Genomic DNA, 19673 nt, shown 5'->3' on the forward strand with positions numbered 1-19673 from the left:
GACCCCAGGAAATAGGCTACCTCTGTAAGTAAGTATCTTCTATGATCATGTGTTCAATGGAAGCTGAACCTCATCTCTATGAAATGGAGCAGGACCCTGTGGGGCCCTCTGGGTACAAGTCCCTTCTGGGTACAAATTTCTTGTTTGTAGGAAATAGGTTTCTTTCAGCCTCCTTGACTTTCCCTGAGTTCGAAAGGGCAGATTCAAACAGTTGCTTATCAGGGAAGGGAGGAAATGCAGAAACGAAGGAGGAGCAGTCAGGAACAATAGTGCACCATGGGGCAGGGTCCCGGTTCCTCCTCAAGGAATATATATAATAATATCATTGAGTTCTTCTGTAGGAACAAGGGCCCCCACCCAGGGAGAAGATGGTAACTTCCGGCTGAGCACAGGATTCCTGGAGCACCTCACCACCAACCAGTCAAAATAAAGTCTGCACACAGTAAAAGACACAGTAAAAGATAATGAAGACTCGGACCCCCTCCCCAAATGATTGTCTCTTTAAACACTTTCATGGTCAAGCAGAATCTTTGGAGTTGGCTTTTGGACACCAGTCTACCATCTCCCCAGGTTGCCAGCCTGCTGAATAAAGCAATCTTTCCGTTTCTATCATCACCTGTCTCTCCAGTATTGGCTTTCAAATGGCAAACGGCCAAACCTGAGTTTGGTACCATCTAGGGAGAAACCCTTCCTTCTGGATGTACACCTGTAGCAGTTGGGAAGCTGGGGCTGCTTGAGTCCTCTGCTCTTGGCACCTGGTACCTATCATCAGTCCGCCCATGCCAGCAACATGGCTGCTGCGTTCTGGAAGAACAGAGGTGAGGGTCACTGAATGCATTTCTACAGGTCTCAAGAATGCTTATTTACACAAAACCAAGGGCATATGATCGCCTCTTAGAATTTTGCTTCATACTGTTGGGGAGGAAGAAATTTTCCTCCACCCTTCTAGGTTCTTCCAGTTGGTCTAAAAATTAAATTGACATGAAGACAGGTTGACAGGAGAAGATAAAACAAAGGTTTAATAACATGTATGCACGAGAGAGACCCAGAAAAAATGAGCAACTCACCAAAATGGCCCAAGCCCTCACCTTAAATACCATCTTTAGCTAAAGACAAAAGAGGATGTTGGGGGTGGGGCTTTGAGACTTCAAAGGGGAGGAAGGCAATTCACAAGGAGACGGAAAAGCAAATGTTTGGTAAACAAATGTTTGCTGGGCCTGCACCGAAAACGGGACACAGGGTGGGCTCTGATCTCTAGAGCCTGCAGAGTTTCCCCCACCATACCTCACCCATATTCTTTGCAGATAACTCTGGTGAGAGCTCTATTCTGGGAACAGACCTTCCATCTAAATTCTTCTAGGCAGTTAGGGGGAAGGTCAAAGTTTCTTCCCGAGTCTCTTGGGCCTTGATTGTTTTCAGCTCAATCTTGCGTGCCAAAGAGATACATTTTAGGGTGGCAAATTTTGCTCTCTTCTAACAGTCTCAAAATATAATTTCAGAACAGATGCTATCTAAGCAATTATTTTTGCCCCTAAGTAAATACCAGAAAGATCAGAAGTGTCTGGTTTTCTGTATAAGTGATATTCATAGGCACACTAGCTTGTTACTTGAGTGAGTGAGTGAGAACTAGGTGCCAGAGGTTTTGTAAAGATTACCTGTGAGTTTAACAGCAGACCTTCAAGGTAGGCTACTGAAACCAAGCAAGACCCTGTGGGGCCCTTCTGGCACAAAAGCCTTTCTTTCTGTGTCCCCTGCTTCTTGTTGTAGGAAATAGGTTTCATTCAGCCTCCTTGACCTTCTCTGAGTTCCAAAGGGCAGATTCAAACAGTTGCTAATCAGGGAAGGGAGGGAATGCAGAAACAAGGGAGGAGCAGTCAAGAAACAATAGTGCACCATGGGGCAGGGTCCTGGTTCCTCTTCAAGGAATATATATAACAATATCTTTGAGTTCTTCTGCAGAACTAAAACCTCCACCCAGGTGGAGGATGGCAACTTCTGGCTGAGCACAAGATTCCTGGAGCACCACCTTGCTACGTCACCACCAACCAATCAGAAGAAAGTCACATACCCTGTAGCCCTCACCCCAAATTTGCATATAAAAACTATTCCCACAAAACCATTGGGGAGTTTGGGGTGTTTGAACATGAGCCACCTGTTTTCCTTGCTTGGCCCTGCAATAAACACTTCTCTGCCCCAAACTCTGACATTACGGTTTCTTTAGCCTCACTGTGCGTGGGGCACATGAACTTTGCTTGGGTAGTACTACCTCAGAGAGTCAGTACCTACCTAAGGTCACAGAGCTATTAAGTGGCAGACCGGATTTGAACTCGGGTCTATTTTGCTTTGAAGCCCTCTCTCCCCCTACATGTTAGGCCCCAGGAACAAATGAGAACAAGAAATGCTGAGGAGTGGAGCAAGCTCAGCAACCTCATGATCTCACTCCAGAACAGTGTTCATGCCCATAATTCAGGATAAAGAAAACCTAATATAGACAGATGTGTCTATTCCTTCTCTTCAGCTCTGACTCACGACAAGCATCCATTCACTTCATACAACCTCTCCTCCTCGACCGCCTGCCATGTTTGTTGTGTACCATCCAGAAACTTCCGGAACCAGTTTCCAAGTTGCCTGTTTGATTTCCTGATGCCACATAACTCTGACCTACAGACTTCCAATTTCCTTTTTCAACTCCCAATTGTCTTTCTTAAGGAAGGGCAGAAGAGTGCCAATTAACAGAATTTATCTTTCCTCCACTAGAGGTTTTCACATTGAAGACTCTAGTACAGACTTTTGTTACATGCTGTCTTTTTAAAAGAATATCTGCTTAACTTTAATCCATTACCTGAATCTGGAATCTACTAAACCCAACTGTTATATGGAGTCACCTGCGGAGAGTTTAATGGAAAAGCAAGGCAGCAAATTAGTACCAGATGATTAGCATCATACTAAGTTTGTTTATCCAAGGTTCTTCAGAAGAATGGACCGTATTTTTAAGATATGACTTGTTTTCCATATCTGCATGGAGGCTTGTTGCTACTTAACTGGACATTTAATTTTCCACTTATTCATTTTTCCCCTTACAGACAGCTCGATGGCTATTCAGTATGTGCATAATGCAGAGAAAAATAATTATAGGAAAGGGACACAAAGAATGTCATAATTAAACTGTGCATTTACAAAATACACTCAATATACCCGAAACATCTTGATTGCTATAATCAGGTAGATTAGGTTTTCAGCAAATACTTTTAAAAACAGAGTTTTATCTAAAGTCAGGAACAGAGAGGCAGCTCTCAGAATCACCTTGTAACACAAAATTAATTACCATTTGTCTCCAATTATTTTTTTTTTTAAATCAGATATAAAGAGAAATCAAAATGTAAGTCAATGGATTTGTGAAACATGAGGGCATTTTCCGCGACCTTCTAGAACGGGTTTATTTTTTCCTCATCTGAACTCTCATTAATAAAAGCCATTGTGCCTACCAATGGCAAATGCAGAAATTTATCTCCTCAAGATTAGGTTCAAACTTTTATTTTACAGTTTGGAGGTTAAAGTTCAGATCAAATTCAGTTGCAGGGGTCAATGAAAGTAAAAGATCTACATGGGAGAAGGGTGTTAGGACAAGTTAAAAAAACATTCACAGTCTTTATAAAGAAAAAACATTGCCAAAAAATTAGAAATGATGATCAAAAGGGACTTCAACTAATTACCAGGACGAAATACCCATGCTATGAAACTTGGAGTCAAGGGCTCCAAATCTTCTTACTCTCTCTTTCTCTACTTTATGGTGTTTGAAGTTTATATGCAAAATATTTCTCTCTGATCCCCATCTAACTAATGGGCTCATTGAGAGGACTGGTGATTCTGCTGATTTACTGAATGGTGACCTGCAGAGAAAAAGCAAAAGACAAGGAAACCAATTTTATGGAAACAAACAAACAAAAATTAACTAGAGGGCTTCCCTGGTGGCTCAGTGGTTGAGAGTCCGCCTGCCGATGCAGGGGACACGGGTTCGTGCCCCGGTCCGGGAAGATCCCACATGCCGCGGAGCGGCTGGGCCCGTGAGCCATGGCCGCTGAGCCTGCGCGTCCGGAGCCTGTGCTCCGCAACGGGAGAGGCCACAACAGTGAGAGGCCTGTGTACCGCAAAAAAAAAAAAAAAAAAAAAATTAACTAGAGATTTAAAGCTTAATATAGCTTTATCCTCCAGAGAGCTTTGCCTGATTGCAGACAGAGCTTAAAAACAGGATTCAAAAGCACAACACGCTAGTTCTGTTTTGAGAGCTCTGCTCAAGATATGTTCAATAAATGGAAAACCACCTTTACCACCTGCCTTTTGTCATGAGAGAAGACAGAAAGGCAAAAACTAGTTTGGGAAGCAGGGAAAAGGGCTTTACTCTCCAACTCAGTTACTGGTTTTTAAATTTTAGATAAAAATCCAAGTTCTCAGGCACTGTTTTCCTCAAACATACTCACCCCTCTTTCAAAAATGAAAATAACGACCCTCCCTTCCTTTCCTTCGGAAATATTAATTGAGCAAATGATGCCTTGCGTAGCGCTTGTTCCTTCCTGCCACTTTCTGTCTGTCATCACCAATGCCAGGTGCCCACAGGTAAAATCTGCCTCCTGCTCCAGGAGGGGACAGTTGGGAGGCGGGGAGGAGGAAAGACAAAGCCAACGTGCTGGGAGGGAGCCTGATTCGATCCCGGGCAGGGCTGGCACTCAAGAGGGTTTCCTGCCTATTGAGAAGAAGTTATAAATGTAATTAAAGTCTTTAAGAAAGAAATTCTGCCTCAAACCACGTCCCTCTCCAGTGGTCTTCTCTTGTATAATTCTAGCTCTTTGCCAAGAGGAACTGACACTTTCGATCTAGTCATTTAAGGGCAATTTATTGTGAAGTGGTAATTTATTAAGTGAGATTCAAGAGTGGAGAGAGCTCTCAGAACCAGGAAGGGACTCAATTCACCCTCCAGTGCTCCCGGCTCAGGTCTTCTAGACAGAACCCCTGGGGCACAGAAATCCTCAACAAACTTCTAATTCCTGAGTACTCCTGTCCCCACTCCCACCCCACTCCCCATGCTGCATAACTGGAAGTCTTAAAACATAAATTCCTGGATGTCATATCATGTTAATCTAAATTCAGAGTAAGCTATAACTGATTGATCTCTCTGAAGAGGCTTCCCACGCTAGAGGAAGCTGTGGTACTTCATTTGGCCTGGGGCCAGTTCTTAATCCTAAATCTCTTGAAAAATGCTATGTGTGTTCTGCAGTGATTGTGATGAATGGCCCATCATGGTGGGGGCAAAGAGGTATCCATCATAAGCAGGAAACGTGGGCTTCTATGAGATGCTAAATCTCTCTGCTTGCTATGATCACGCATGTATTCAACCTGCCTTCAGTCTGTAAGAGAGCTTTACTTTTGTTTAATAATAAAATGCATAGCCACATCCTGAAGAAGAGGGCAATTCTGTGGTGATGAAGACAGCAACAGTGGATACAGACCAAAGGCACCAGGCGTCATGTTAGATTTCTCCAGAAGTCACTTTCTGACTGACTCTCTTGGGCTTTGGGCAATCAATTATCCCAGCTGCCTTCTTTCCCCAGATTCCTATAATCCTTGTTGGGCAGGTTTTTCAAGATCCTCTTTTCTTTTCTTCCCTTCCTTGGTGTCATTTCATCATCTGGCCCCCTTCCCCAAAGGGATGAGTTCCTTTGGATGATGAGATTCCGGGTCATTATAAAGGACAGGTGGGTAAGAGTGCTGGACCTTCCTTTAAAGGTAAAGGATGCTTTGCTTCTTGCCTCAATGTAGCAAAAGTAAAACGTGACCCTGGGTCTGAGACAGTTCAGCCACCCCTCCCTCACTCCTCATATACTTTCTCTTCTTCCCAGGGAAGAAAGACAAGCACAGCTTAAGCCAGCTCAGCACATAGCATTTGGGGAAACATACTCTCTCTTGCTGCTTTCTCTGGTTTAATTTCCCTACTGCTGTGCAGGCTGCCTTGGCTCTGAAAGGTCCAAAACTCAGTGTAGCATACATGGGCCACTGGCAAACTATGGCCTGTGGGCCAAATCCAACCCACCGCCTGTTTTTGTAAATAGAGTTTTATCAGAATACTACCATGCCCATTCATTTCTATATTGTCTCTGGCCGTTTTTGTGCTACCACGGTAAAGCTGAATAGTTGTAACAGATACCATATGGTTTGTCAGCAAAGCCAAAAGTATTTACTAACTGGCCCTTTGCGAAAGAAGTTTGCCAACCCTTGGTTTAGACCCCTATAAAATGGAGACGAAATATTCAGTGTTTGATTAACCTGCAGCAGAAACATGCCTAACTAAAGTTGCGGTTTCAATGAGAAACAGAGCAGAAGTTACTTGGAAGAAGCTAGATTACATCAGGGGAAAAAAAATGGGTGTTCTACATAGTCCAACCCAACTCATTAGATTTATGTAAATATATACATAGGGGTTTTGAGCCAATGCTACATTTAATTATAAACTATTGCTTTTGCTTCAGTTTGTCATTGTCTCTCTCAGGCCATGAGGGTTTGGGTTTGGCAGAATTGGCAGTAGGGGAGGCTCTCTAAGTGTCACAGAATGTTCCAGCTCCCCTCTCTCAACCCCAGGATTCCCAAACAAATGGTTTTTAAAATCCTTGGTTGAGAAACTGATGGGCCTCATCTTGGTCCCTCTATCCTCAGGCCCTCTGGAAACTTGTACATGAGAGGTGGCTGTCATCTACATCAGGATCCAAATATTCTTGGGTTCCCTAGGTATACTGCCATTTAATAGTACCCAATCTCACTTTCCATCTTTGTGTAAAAGAACTACATTTGTTATGTCATTCAAATGTGTAGATTTCACAAACACCTAAATACCCACCATAGTGGGCCTCAGTGTTGAGGAAGTTCACCTAATCTAAAAGTGGGCAGAGAATCTGAAAAGACAGTTTTCCAAAGAAGACATACAGATGGCCAACAGGTACATAAAAAGGTGCTCAACATCACTAATCATCAGGGAAATGCCAATCAAACCCACAACGCAGTATCATCCCACACCTGTTAGAATGGCTATTTTCAAAAAGGCAAGAAATAACAAGTGTTGGCGAGGGTGTGGAGAAAAGGGAATCGCTGTGCACTGTGGGTGGGAATGTAAATTGGTGCAGCCACTATGGAGAACAGTATGGAGGTTCTTCAAAAAATAAAAAATAGAACTACCACATGATCCGGCAATTCCACTCCTAGGTATTTATCTGAAGAAAATGAAAACACTAGCTGGAAAAGATACATGCACCCCCATGTCATGACAGCCTTATTTACAACAGCCAAGACATGGTAACTACCTAAGCATCCATCAGTAGATGAATGGATAAGAAGATGTGGTATATAAACACAATGGAATATTCTCAGCCAGAAAGAAGAATAAAATCCTGCCATTTGCAACAGCATGGATGGACCCTGAGGGCATTATGCTCAGTGAAATAAGACAGAGAAAGACAAATACTGTATTATCTCATATGTAGAATCTTAAAAGAACAAATACCTCAGCCCACAACTCAAACTGCTTATAGATGCAGAGAACAGATTGATGGTTGCCAGAGGTGGGGGCTTGGTGGCCAAATAGATGAAGTGAGCCAAAAGGTACAAACTTCCAGCTATAAAATGTATAAGTCACGAGGATGAAATTACAGCATGATGACTATAGCTAATAATACTGTATTGCATATTTGAAAACTACTAAGAGAGTAGATCTTAAAAATTCTCACCATAAGAAAAAAATTTTGTAACTATGTTTGGTGATGATGTTAACTAGATTTATTGTGGTGATCATTTTGCAATCTACGCAAACAGGGAATCATTATGTTGTACACCAGAAACTAATATAATGTTATATGTCAGTGATACCTGACCAAAAAAACCCACATTCCAAATAGTTATTTAAACTACATCTCTGGGGGCTTCCCTGGTGGCGCAGTGGTTGAGAGTCCGCCTGCCAGTGCAGGGGACACAGGTTCGAGCCCTGGTCTGGGAAGATCCCACATGCCGCAGAGCAACTAGGCCCATGAGCCACAACTACTGAGCCTGCGTGTCTGGAGCCTGTGCTCCGTAACAAGAGAGGCCGCGACAGTGAGAGGCCCGCGCACCGCAATGAAGAGTGGCCCCGGCTCGCTGCAACTAGAGAAAGCCCTCGCACAGAAACGAAGACCCAACATAGCCAAAAATAAATAAACAAATAAACTACATCTCTGTAGAGTGGTAACTAAATGTTAAGGAAGTTCTAATGAAGCAAGTGGTCGGTCGATGTGAATAGGGTTATCAGGCAAAGTTACCTTCAGGAGCTTAGGTTAACAAACCTTTGAAGCACATGTGTTTTCATGGGGAAGGAAAGAACAGCCCAGCTTTCGGGGACTCAGTAATGGTGGTTGTGGTCAGTAACGATCATGATAATGATGGTGGGAAAAAATATCACGTGCCAAGCCTCAGAAGAAGCATTAAGTTCCATTTGTAAATACCAAACTTAAATGAGGGCAACATTTTTCCAGTTTACAAAATCTTTCACTTACTCACCAGGAAACATGACAAAATAAGAGAAAACTGCTGTTTCCAGGGGCCTCTTACAATTCTTTCTGGCTTAGATATTTGTGTCTCTATAAGAATGAAAAACTAATGCAATGAAAAACAAAGGGCGTGCCAAAGCCATGGGTAACTGAAACACCTGCAACCCAGATTAATTGCAATACTCAGCCCCACAGGACTGGTCCTATGATTGCTAATGTCTACGTGTCAGCAAAACTCATCCCTGGAACAGCTGATTTACATTATTGCCCTAGTTCGAGAAAGAACATCTGAAAACAGGTTTGTACTTTGGTCTGTCAACTCTACAGAAGGACTGGGAGTAAAAGAGCCTTGAAAGAATATGTGGATCAATAGAAAGAGAATTGTTTTGCTGGGAGAAACATTCAACAATATAGGGAAAGGATGCACGGTATGGCTCAGAGGTGGGACTCAGGGTCCTGGGGGAGAGTGCTTCGTTCTATCTCACATTGATCACATAATTTTATAGAAGGGGATCCTTAGATATAATCTGGTTCAATCTCTCATCTTACAAATGAGGAATGTGTGGATGTCTGTTCAAATCCTGGCTGGGCAAAATGCGGTGTCAGGTAATACTAAGGATGCAAGTGGATGCAAAGATGAATGGGGCATGGCCCTTATCTTTTGAGAGTTCACAGTCTAGGAATGGAACTAAGATATACATAAATATTACAAAGTAGGAAATCTGCACTTGCATTGGAGCATCTAAGGTTTAGATTCAGGGCTATGAGCATTTAGGGGAAGAAAACCTTCCTTCCTGGTGGGAGATGGGTGGGTGGAAGCCAGGGAGAGAGGGTTAGTGAGACATCCTTGCTGGAAATAAGTATCAAACCTGCATCAGGGCTGGGCACTGCTGGAGACACAGTGGTAAACAAGAGAGACAAACCATGTCCTCATGAATAATATGGTGTTTGGGTAGTGGAGATTTTTTAACACAGAGATGCAGAAAGGAGAGTGATTAGTTGACCTATTGAGGTGCCTTCTCCTGTTGCACTAAAACAGAAAGGGGAGGTAAACACAGGGACTCCATGTGGGAACAGACGTGAAACCTACACACTGAGTCCGCTCCTTATACTATAATCTATAGCATATGATGCTGGTATTCGGGAACTCTGAGTCTGAACACATATTTGGGGAGTGTAGAGAGTTAAGTGTCAGATTCTCTTCCCAAAGAGTGGAATAAAAGTGCCAGGTGATTCTCCTCTATTTTGGGAAAATAATTTCCCTGTGGTCTCTGACCCGTGGGAGACGTTCCCCCAATTACAGGGATTTCCTCTTGTGTTTCTCCTAACAGATATTTCACAGGATCTGGATGTGTTGGGTTTGTCCTTGCTGGTCCAGCCCACTAGGGAAACAGACCCGTTCAGGATGGGGAACAAAATAATTGTCAAGTGAATATTTTTCTGCTGATTATTGGAGTCAGTGGAGTGGAAACAACTCCTGAGGGTGTTTTAGTGTTTTGCTTTCTTTTGAGTGCTGGAAGGAGATGCAAAAGCCTTGGCAGTAGCATTCCAACCTATAGATAACAGGATTTCTCTACTTTACATTTTTATGTGATCTTATAATACTCTGTTATTATTAGTTATGTAATGTGCTACATTAGTCACGCTTTGTGAAAAAGAGTAGATTATTCTGATACAATACATTATTTAAAAGGCCCAGGTCTTGTATTCGTTTTTATAAACATATAATTCTCTACTTAAAGAATTATTACTGGATATAACTCTGTTTTCATAGCCTACTTCCCCCCTGCTCTGCAAAGGTTTTCTAAAGAACCCAGTAGTAACTGGGTCATGATTCTTCAAACTTTCCAGTGGGGGGAAAAAATGATACGGTGCAAATTTTTCCCATCTGAGGCATAGTTAAGGCAAGATGCTTCATTAAGTTACCAACATACCAAGGAAAGGTGCCATGACCAGACAGCACCTACTTCATAAGGTTGTTGCAAAGATTAAATGAGATATTAAATACAGAGCTCTTAGCATAATGCCTGGCACACAGAAAGCATTAATAATTCTTCTATCATCCTCTAAGAAGACTAATCTCTGATCTTCAGATGGCCAGCCTGCTCTCACTGGACACCAAGAGAGTTCCACGTAAACTCTCCTCACTCCGAGCGCCTCCAAGATGTCATGTAACGTGAGCTGAAGAGTATCTATACATGGCATTCATTCAAAATCACACAGCATGCTTTCCTCCGTGAGTTTGGAATTCATCTTGGGAGATTTATCAGGCATGTGAAAGGGAAACATCTCCTAAATGAGCTGGAGAAAGCAATGAAACAGAAAGAAACGAGGCCAAGCACTGACTTTAAACATGTCAGGATTTGGTCTATTTTTTTCCATCAACATGTGCTGTTCTCATTAATGGGAGTTTCTCACACACAGAGTAAGGGAACAGGCAAAAGTGTATTTTGTTATAGCCTGAAGGCTCACCCAAACATTTAAAGAATTTGGGGAGCCATAAATTTCCTCCAGACTATAATCATCTTTGTGAGATCAAGTGCTCATGACCGAAAACATCTCTGATCTGTGAAATATGACCAAGGCTCTTTAAAATATTTTTTCCCAATAAGGAGGTAAGTTCATGATATGTACTTTGCCATGAGATTTGACAACATCCTTCCAGCTATCTGTCAAAACGACTTCTATTTTCTTGTTGGTCAAATCATTAGCCTAGATAACAGATGAAAGGTAGGCTATGGCCCTTGGGCCAAATCCCACCCACTTCCTATTTTTGTAAATAAAGTTTTATTGGTTCACACTCAACCTTAGTCATTTACATATTACCTGTGGCTACTTTCATGCTAGGATGGCAGACCTAAGTAGCTGCAGCAGAGACTGTGTGGGCAGCGAAAACTGACCTATGTACTATCTGGCCCTTTATAGAAGTTTGCCAACCCCTGATCTAGATCACTGTCTTAGGTAGAAAGAATTCTGCTTGAATAACAGTCATCTATCAGATCCCCAGAGAATTTAAAACTTTCCCATGTTATCAAATCCAGACACTTTGCTGACTGGAACAGAAAGGAGGAAGTGAACAGAGAATTACTGAACTGGGAGTTAGAAGTCACTCATTCATTCATCCATTTATTCATTCCACATAAGACACCACCACCATTCCTGTGGTAAATACTGGCATTAGAGTATGAACAATCTGGCCTCATAGAGTATAAAGTCAATGAGGGAGACAAACGGTGACCACGTCATTCATTCATTCATCCTTCATTCATTCATTCTCTGTAATGTGCCAGGAAATATTTTAGGTACCAGTTAACCATACCAGTTAACCACACCAATTATACATTCTAATGGTGAAGAGAAATAATAGGCACATATAAAAATAGCAGGTACTGATAAGTGCTATAATGAGAATATTAGTTCAACCATATGAAACTGTAATTTTTATAGGTCTACAGTAGTTGAATATTGACAATTTTATATGATTCAACCTATCAGTGAGAAATGCTTTAGAGTGATTTTTGGATGGCCTTAAATTAAGGGATCTGGGAGGGAGGGATAAATTAGGAGGTTGGGATTAACATATACACACTACTGTATATAAAATAGATAAACAATAAGGTCCTACTATATAGCACAAGGAACTATACTCAATATCTTGTAAAAACCTATAATGGAGAAGAATCTGAAAAAGAACATATATGTATAACTGAATCACTTCTGTACCCTTGAAACTAACACTAATTGTAAATTAACTACACATCAACAAAAAAAATTTTTTTTTAATAAATTGAGGGATCAAGGAAGGCTTCACTGAGGAGGTGACATCTGAGCTAAGACTTGAATGACAGCAGCATCTTGCCCTGCAAACATCGAGGGAGAAGATTTCCAGGCAGGGAAAGGGAGAGCCCCTTGCAAATACTCTATAGCCAAAGTAAGCTTGGATCATTCGAGGAAGAGAAAGCAGACCAGAGGGGCTGAAGCAACGTGGGCTCTGGGGAAAGAAGGAGGAAATAAGGTTGAAGAGGTAGTCAAGGGCAAGGTCAGATGGGGTCTTGTGGGTTAGGATAAGGATCTTGGCTTTTACTTGAAGAGTAAAGGGAGGGCTTTTAAAAAGGAACATCACATGATCCAATTTATGGCTTTTAAGTGTTTTCATTCCTCTTCTGTGAGAAGTAGACTATGATAGCTAGAACTGAAGCAGGGAGATTTAGGCGGTAGTACGGAGTTCTGAGCAAAACAAGACTACACAGCAAGGAAAGGTGGAGAAAAGTGGGGAGGCAGGAGATGTTTAGGAGTTGAAATCATCAGGAGCTGGTGATAGTTTAGATGTAATTAGGAGGGAAAATGAGGGATGAGGGAGGATGCCAACTTTCCAATTTGAGTACCTGGCCGGATACCTACATGGTGTGATTTATAAGCCTGTCAACACCAGAAAAGAAGCAGGTTTTAGGGGAGATAACAGGTACCGTTTTCAACCTGTTGAACTTGAGTCATCTTTATGACTTGCTTTCCCTCAAGTGGTATCGATGAACATGAAATCTTATATGAATCAGATTGGCAGGTTTGTTTTATTCTTTTAATCATACATCTACTACCTTGTCATTTCCTTTTTCATCTTCTATGTACTAAGACTATTTTTTCTTGATTTAGCTGATTTTGATTCTCTTGAGTGAAGCTTTTGTGTTTGTGCTTTCCCAATGGTCAAGAGGGGAGTCTTACAGTTGCAAATTTGTTGGCATGTCTTTTGGTGGAAATTGTTTCTTTTATGCCCCTTGAGGTAGACAGGAATTAAAACAGCCAACAGCAGGATTCCCAACCTGGATTTTTTTTTCCATTTGACAAAACGGACCTAGGAGGGAGTGATGCTAAATATACAGTGCCCGACAAAGGTTTAGGACCGGAACTTGTATCCCACCCTCAGATCATATCTTAAAACACTAAATTAGGGTGTAAGCAGATTCAAAAAATGTGCCTTGCAATCACTTTTCAAGAGCAGCAGATTTGGCAGAACTCCAGGCTGCATAACTGGAGCAAACATCTGAAAATATTCCAGGGTAGGCAGGTTTGAAAGTCTTTCCGTGTTATATACCAAGCATTCTGCTCACCTGTTATCAGACAAAGGCAGTAGCAGTATTATAATAGGATCTCCCACTTCTGGATTTGAAAAGCATTTTTTTTTTTCTTTTGCGGTATGTGGGCCTCTCACTGTTGTGGCCTCTCCCGTTGCAGAGCACAGGCTCCGGACGCGCAGGCTCAGCGGCCATGGCTCACCGGCCTTGCTGCTCCGCGGCAATGTGGGATCTTCCCAGACTGGGGCATGAACCCGTGTCCCCTGCATTGGCAGGCGGACTCTCAACCACTGCGCCACCAGGGAAGCCCCGAAAAGCATTTTATTGACGTAAATCATATCACATACAACCCTGTATGCCATCAGCATACACATCTTCAGTCTCCTGCTAGATTATCCCACTTAGAAGATCATGTTATATCTTTCCTTCTCCCACATACACAAGCTCACCTCAGAGATATTACGGTTTTGATTCCAGACCGCTGCAATAAAGTGAAAATCGCAATAAATTGAGTCACATTTTTTGGTTTCCCAGTGCATATAAAAGGTATGTTTACACTATACTGTCATCTATTAAGTGTGCAATAGCATTATGTCTAAAAAAAACAATGTACAGGGACTTCCCTGGTGGTGCAGTGGTTAAGAATCTGCCTGCCAATGCAGGGGACACAGGTTCGATCCCTGGTCCGGGAGGATCCCACATGCCATGGAGCAACTGGCCCCGTGCGCCACAACTACTGAGCCTGCAAGCCACAGCTGCTGGGCCTGCGTGCCACACTACTGAAGCCTGTGTGCCTGGAGCCTGTGCTCTGCAACGGGAGAGACCACCATGATGGGAGAGGCACTGTGATGAGACGCCCGCGCACCGCAACAAAGAGTAGCTCCCGCTCACCGCAGCTAGAGAAAGCCGCGCGCAGCAACTAAGACCAAACACAGCCAAAAATAAATAAATCAATTTATAAAAAAAAAACCAAGATACATACCTAATTAAAAATATTTTATTGCTACTAGTGGGAAGCAGCCACATAGCACAAGGAGATCAGCTCGGTGCTTTGTGACCACCTAGAGGGGTGGGATAGAGAGGGTGGGAGGGAGAGGCAAGGGGGAAGAGATATGGGGACATATGTGTATGTATAGCTGATTCACTTTTTTATAAGGCAGAAACTAACACACCATTGTAAAGCAATTATACTCCAATAAAGATGTTAAAAAATATACATATTTAATTGCTAAAAAATGCTAACCATCATCTGAGCCTTCAGCGAGTCATCATCTTTTTGCAATGGTAGCATCAAAGATCACTGATCACAGATCACCAGAATAAGTATAATAATGATGAAAAAATTGAGATATTCTAAGAATTACCAAAATGGGACACAGAGACATTAAGTGAGCAAATGCTGTTGGAAAAATGTCACCAAAAGGCTTGCTCGACACAGGGTTGCCCCAAACCTTCAGTCTGTTTAAAAGAAAAAAAAAAAAAAAAAAAGACAATATCTTCCAAGCACAATAAAGCAAAGCATTAAAACAAGGTGTGTCTGTAACGGACAGAGCATTAGTGTTGGCGAGTGAATGGTTCCATGAATCAGAATTAGCCAAGCTGATGCCCGATTTATAAACAATTAAGGAATTTAAAATGTGACACCTAAACACTACATACTTCATAATTCCTTATCGCAGGAAAGAATTACACACAGTTAAAATGATGATGGAATAACACTTGCCAAGAAGAGGTGTGGCGAGAACGAACTTAGTGTACCCAGAGGTCAATGGGAAGATGTTTCTCTTTCCCAGGTCTTCCCAGTCCAAGTTTGTGAAGCTTTATTTACTCCAGCCATAAAATAACCTTCACTTATGTTAGAGACACATTTAGGGGAAAGGCAACATTACCACTGGCTTCTAAGTGAGTTAAGACTAGGGATCATTATCTGAAAAGGCCTTTGAAGGCAACATTTTTAAAGATTTGTAATCTTACACACGTTCTTAGAGCTGGGGCCCACCTTATCCACTTGTGCAATAATAAGTTAATCACCCAAAACAATTTTTTAAAAAGCACCCTTAAGAAATATTTCAATTTTAGAAACAGGTTAGTAATCCAGTTAAAGAATGAAATTTATTATAAATAGCTGCATCATAAGGACATGTACAGAAGTACTTTAGCATCTCTCAATTAAAAATAAAATTTAAACCTACAAAAAGAAGAAAGTATCACTGACAGGCCCATAAAACATTCATGCCTTTTCATCTAGAAATCCTGGGAATTATTTAATGAAAGCAGAAAGGTATAGCTCTCTGAGTCGTCGTTCATATAAACCAAGGACTGGAAACAATCTAAATTTTCAACCAACAGGGTAATTTAGTAAAACAATGTACATCAACATCATGATGCTGTTTTAGTCATTAAAATTATGGTTATGAAGGGGAGGCAGAAACATGGAAATGTGTTTGATATTTAACTGGAAAAAGCAGATTATAAAATGACACATATTATATGACATGTATACACGTGAAGTTCTAGAAAGCAAGATGCAAGAATTTTTTAAAAGAAAATAAGATGGATAGTGGCCAATTTTTCTTTTATTTGCTGTTTTGTATCATGTGGTTGCTTTTAAAAATAATCAAATTAGTTCACTGCAGCACTATTTTCAATAGCCAAGACATGGAAACAACCTAAATGCCCATCAACAGATAAGTGGATAAAGAAGATGTGGTACATATATACAATGAAATACTACTCAGCCCTAAAAAGGAATAAAATAATGCCACTTGCAGCAACATGGATGGGCCTAGAGATTATCTTACTATGAAGTCAGAAAGAGAAAGACAAATACCATATGATATCACTTATATGTGGAATCTAAAATATGACACAAATGAACTGACCTGCAAAACAGAAACAGACTCACAGACATAGAGAACAGACTTGGGGTTGCCGAGGGGGAGTGGGAGGGGGGGGATTGGGAGTTTGGGATGAGCAGATGCAAACTAGTGTATATAGGATGGATAAACTACAAGGTCCTACTGTCTAGCACAGGGAACTATATTCAGTATCCGTGTTAAACCATAATGGAAAAGAATATGAAAAAGAATGTGAATATATATGTATATATATGTATGTATAACTGAATCACTTTGCTGTACCATAGAAATTAACACATTGTAAATCAGCTATACTTCAATAAAATAAATTTAAAAAATAATACAATTTGAAAAAAAACTAAGGCAGACTCAGGGAAATAAGTAATTGGCAATTAATACAAGATGTCAGGAAAAAGAGGTGACGTTTTGGGTTTCGGTTTAGTTCCAATGGAATCATGTTTGGGAGTAGGTATTCAGGACAACATGCCATTGTTGTTAAACCACTTTTCATAGAAACTCCTCCATTTAACATTTTTGTATTTAAAAAATTGCCCAAAGTGCTTTTGGCTGGGAAATACCCTTCAGTGTTAACTTAGACCTAGGAAGGCATTGTGAACTAGGAAGGAGTCAGCTTAGACCCAAGTGGAGGAAACGCATGAACTTTCGCCGCTTCGAGGTCCTTGGGTTCTCATTTCTCTGGGTCTCTGACTCATGAAGAGGTCTGAGTTCACCTTTTCAGGAGCATTCAGAGAACGACCTTGTTTCAGAAACTCTACTCATTCCGTTCCGAGGTCAGCTGAGTTTTTATACGACCGGCTTTTCCAAATTAGGCCTGGGGGTGGGGAGGAGAGGTCACAGGAGGAAACGGCATTTCCACAGACACTCTTAAAAGAGGAGAAGGAATAGTCTTCTGGAAAGTTCGGTTTTTTATCTGAAGTCCCAGAAAGTTTCCCACATCCCCTCTGACGGATTCAGCGCCCCATGGAACGCAATAATAAGTATAACTGGCTCCCTGAGTCAGCCAATGTCAGGAATCATTCCAGTAAGACAAACTCTCATTAAAATGCACCGCCTTCCCCTGAGGGAGTGAAACTGAGGACTTCTCCCGCCCCTCTTTCCACATCCGCTGGAAGTTGTTTCCGCATCACCACGGAGCATCCCGCTAAGCAGACCCGGCGGTCCCTGCCACCCACCCCTGGCACTGCACGCAGCATCCCACGCGCCGTAATCGGGGTGCGGGCGGGGGAAGCACTTGGCCGTGAACGGTAACAGCGACGAAAGAGAAAGAAAAGCAGGCCTACCTTAAAACTTTCCAGTCTTTGAGTGGATCCAAGTCAGAGATTAAGGAGACCATTGTCTAAAGGGCGGCCGAAGGCAGATCCAGTCCCGAGAGGAGGGGGCGCGGGGAGGGGATGCGGGGGAAGGAAGCGGCCGCCGGCTGCTCGGCTCAGGCCCGGAGCGACCGGGCGCCTGCACGCGCGGCTCTTCCTCCTTCTAGGATTGATAAGCACTTGTCCTGGCTTTTCTCCACGCCCACGGCCTAATCAATCTTGCGCTGGATTACTCCCCAGCCCTGGCTCATTTCTCCACACCACCTTTTAAAGCCCTTGTAATCTGCGCCAACTGATCACATTTGACCTTTTTGTAGCCCACTTTATTCCAAGCACAGCTCTCAGTTAAATCTCTCTTTATTAACACCGTCCTCCTTGGCTTGCTTTTGGAACAAACAGATCAAGCCTGAAGCCTCCAGACTTTAACAGCAATCATTTACAGATTACTGCAAGCTGCAGCTTTCTCCTCCTCTGGGGCATCCTCGTGAGATTTTGCTTTCATATTCCTGTCAGAAGACCGGTTAGGTTTCTTTTTTCCCTTTTTTTTTTTTTTTTTTTTTTTTTGGTGGCTTGGGTTCTGGGACACCAGCGTTGGGCTTACAGCTTCCCTCAGAGGCTGTAACTACATGACTGTGAGGATTTGTTTTTTAGAAATCATTTGGAACCGGCCTGCTAACAAGCTAGAATTTACTGTGTGCTTTCTGGCAGGGAATTTGTTACACTGTTTTTCCCCCCTCCTTTCTTTCTTTCTTGTGTTTTAAAAGAATGTGAAGAGGGGGAAATGTAGAATCTCTCCAAGCATTAAGAGAAAAGGGCGTGGGCTTTTCTCCCTCAACTTGTATATCTTTTGTCCTTTATTTAAAACTGAACATCCTTTCAACAGTCGTCTGAAACCGTGCACAGCAGATGTTGAAAACAATATCCAGAGCAGAACTGTTTTCCTCTAGACTGGTCTGTGTGCTGATGTAGGTTTTTTGTGACTGTACAGGTTTATTTTTGTAAGCACTGCCTCATAGCATATGCTTTCCTGCTTCCTGAGGTTCTAGGTAAGACTCCACTACTGAAACCCCTCCCCACCCTGTCCTCCCAGGATCCTGGCATTAGAAGACCTTGAAATCACCTGGCATAGGGGTCTCCATGACCTCCCAGGTCATTCAGATTTTCCTGACACCTGCATGCCACATGAGCTTTACATGATAGGACCTTTACTCGATAGGACCTTTACTCTCTTTATATCCAATTCCTCTTTTTCCTGCACTTAATTTAGAAGGTAATTTTAAGACCATCACCATAAATGGAAGATCAGCCTCCCTGGTCTAACAGAACAATGATTGTTGTGCCCGGACACATGGCCGGTTCTAGATCTTTTTGTCTCGGTTGAAAAGAGTGTAGAGAGTGAGTGTTAGGGGATGTTAAGGACACGCTGGCACCAACCAAGACACTCCCCACAAGCTCAGTCCAGATTTAAAGAGAACATAGTGCCATTCAATGTTCTGCAGTGACCTTACTACTCAAAATGGTCAGCCAGGAGGATGCGTTCCAATTTCTTGCCTTTAGGCTGAGCTTACCAAGAAAAAGAATCTCTTCTTTCCTGAGAGTCTCCAGAGGGAAAGATGTGGTGACAGCTGTTGGAAGCATGCTGCTTTTACTGTCAGGAAGTTCTTCCAGTCAACTCAAAATGCCCCTCACAGCATTTTAAATCCTTTCCCTGTTACCCTTTTCTTGAAGGACCCCCTTCTATCTGAAGATATGCAGCAAACCCTCAGGTGTCTCTTTTACAGTCATACATAGTTTCCCTAATGGCTGTAAATGACTCTCCGCAGAAGTACAACTCTCCTTATGCTAAACAAAGAG

General features: G+C 42.2%; 1 protein-coding gene across 7 annotated transcripts in view; it reads right to left on the bottom strand.

Annotated features, from left to right (window-relative positions):
- CELF2 (CUGBP Elav-like family member 2) overlaps positions 1–17842 on the bottom strand; it is a gene marked incomplete at its 5' end in the record, with an annotated part of 523117 nt that extends 505275 nt beyond the window's left edge. For all 7 annotated transcript variants that reach the window (XM_079700765.1, XM_079700766.1, XM_079700760.1 and 4 more), the window contains one exon: positions 17790–17842. In XM_079700765.1, the coding sequence (XP_079556891.1) occupies positions 17790–17842 (53 nt within the window). The remainder of the gene's footprint in view (positions 1–17789) is intronic.
- Positions 17843–19673: the final 1831 nt, after the last annotated feature.

The sequence above is a fragment of the Hyperoodon ampullatus genome (genome assembly GCF_949752795.1).
Source record: "Hyperoodon ampullatus genome assembly, chromosome: 3".
Classification (NCBI taxonomy): domain Eukaryota; kingdom Metazoa; phylum Chordata; class Mammalia; order Artiodactyla; family Ziphiidae; genus Hyperoodon; species Hyperoodon ampullatus.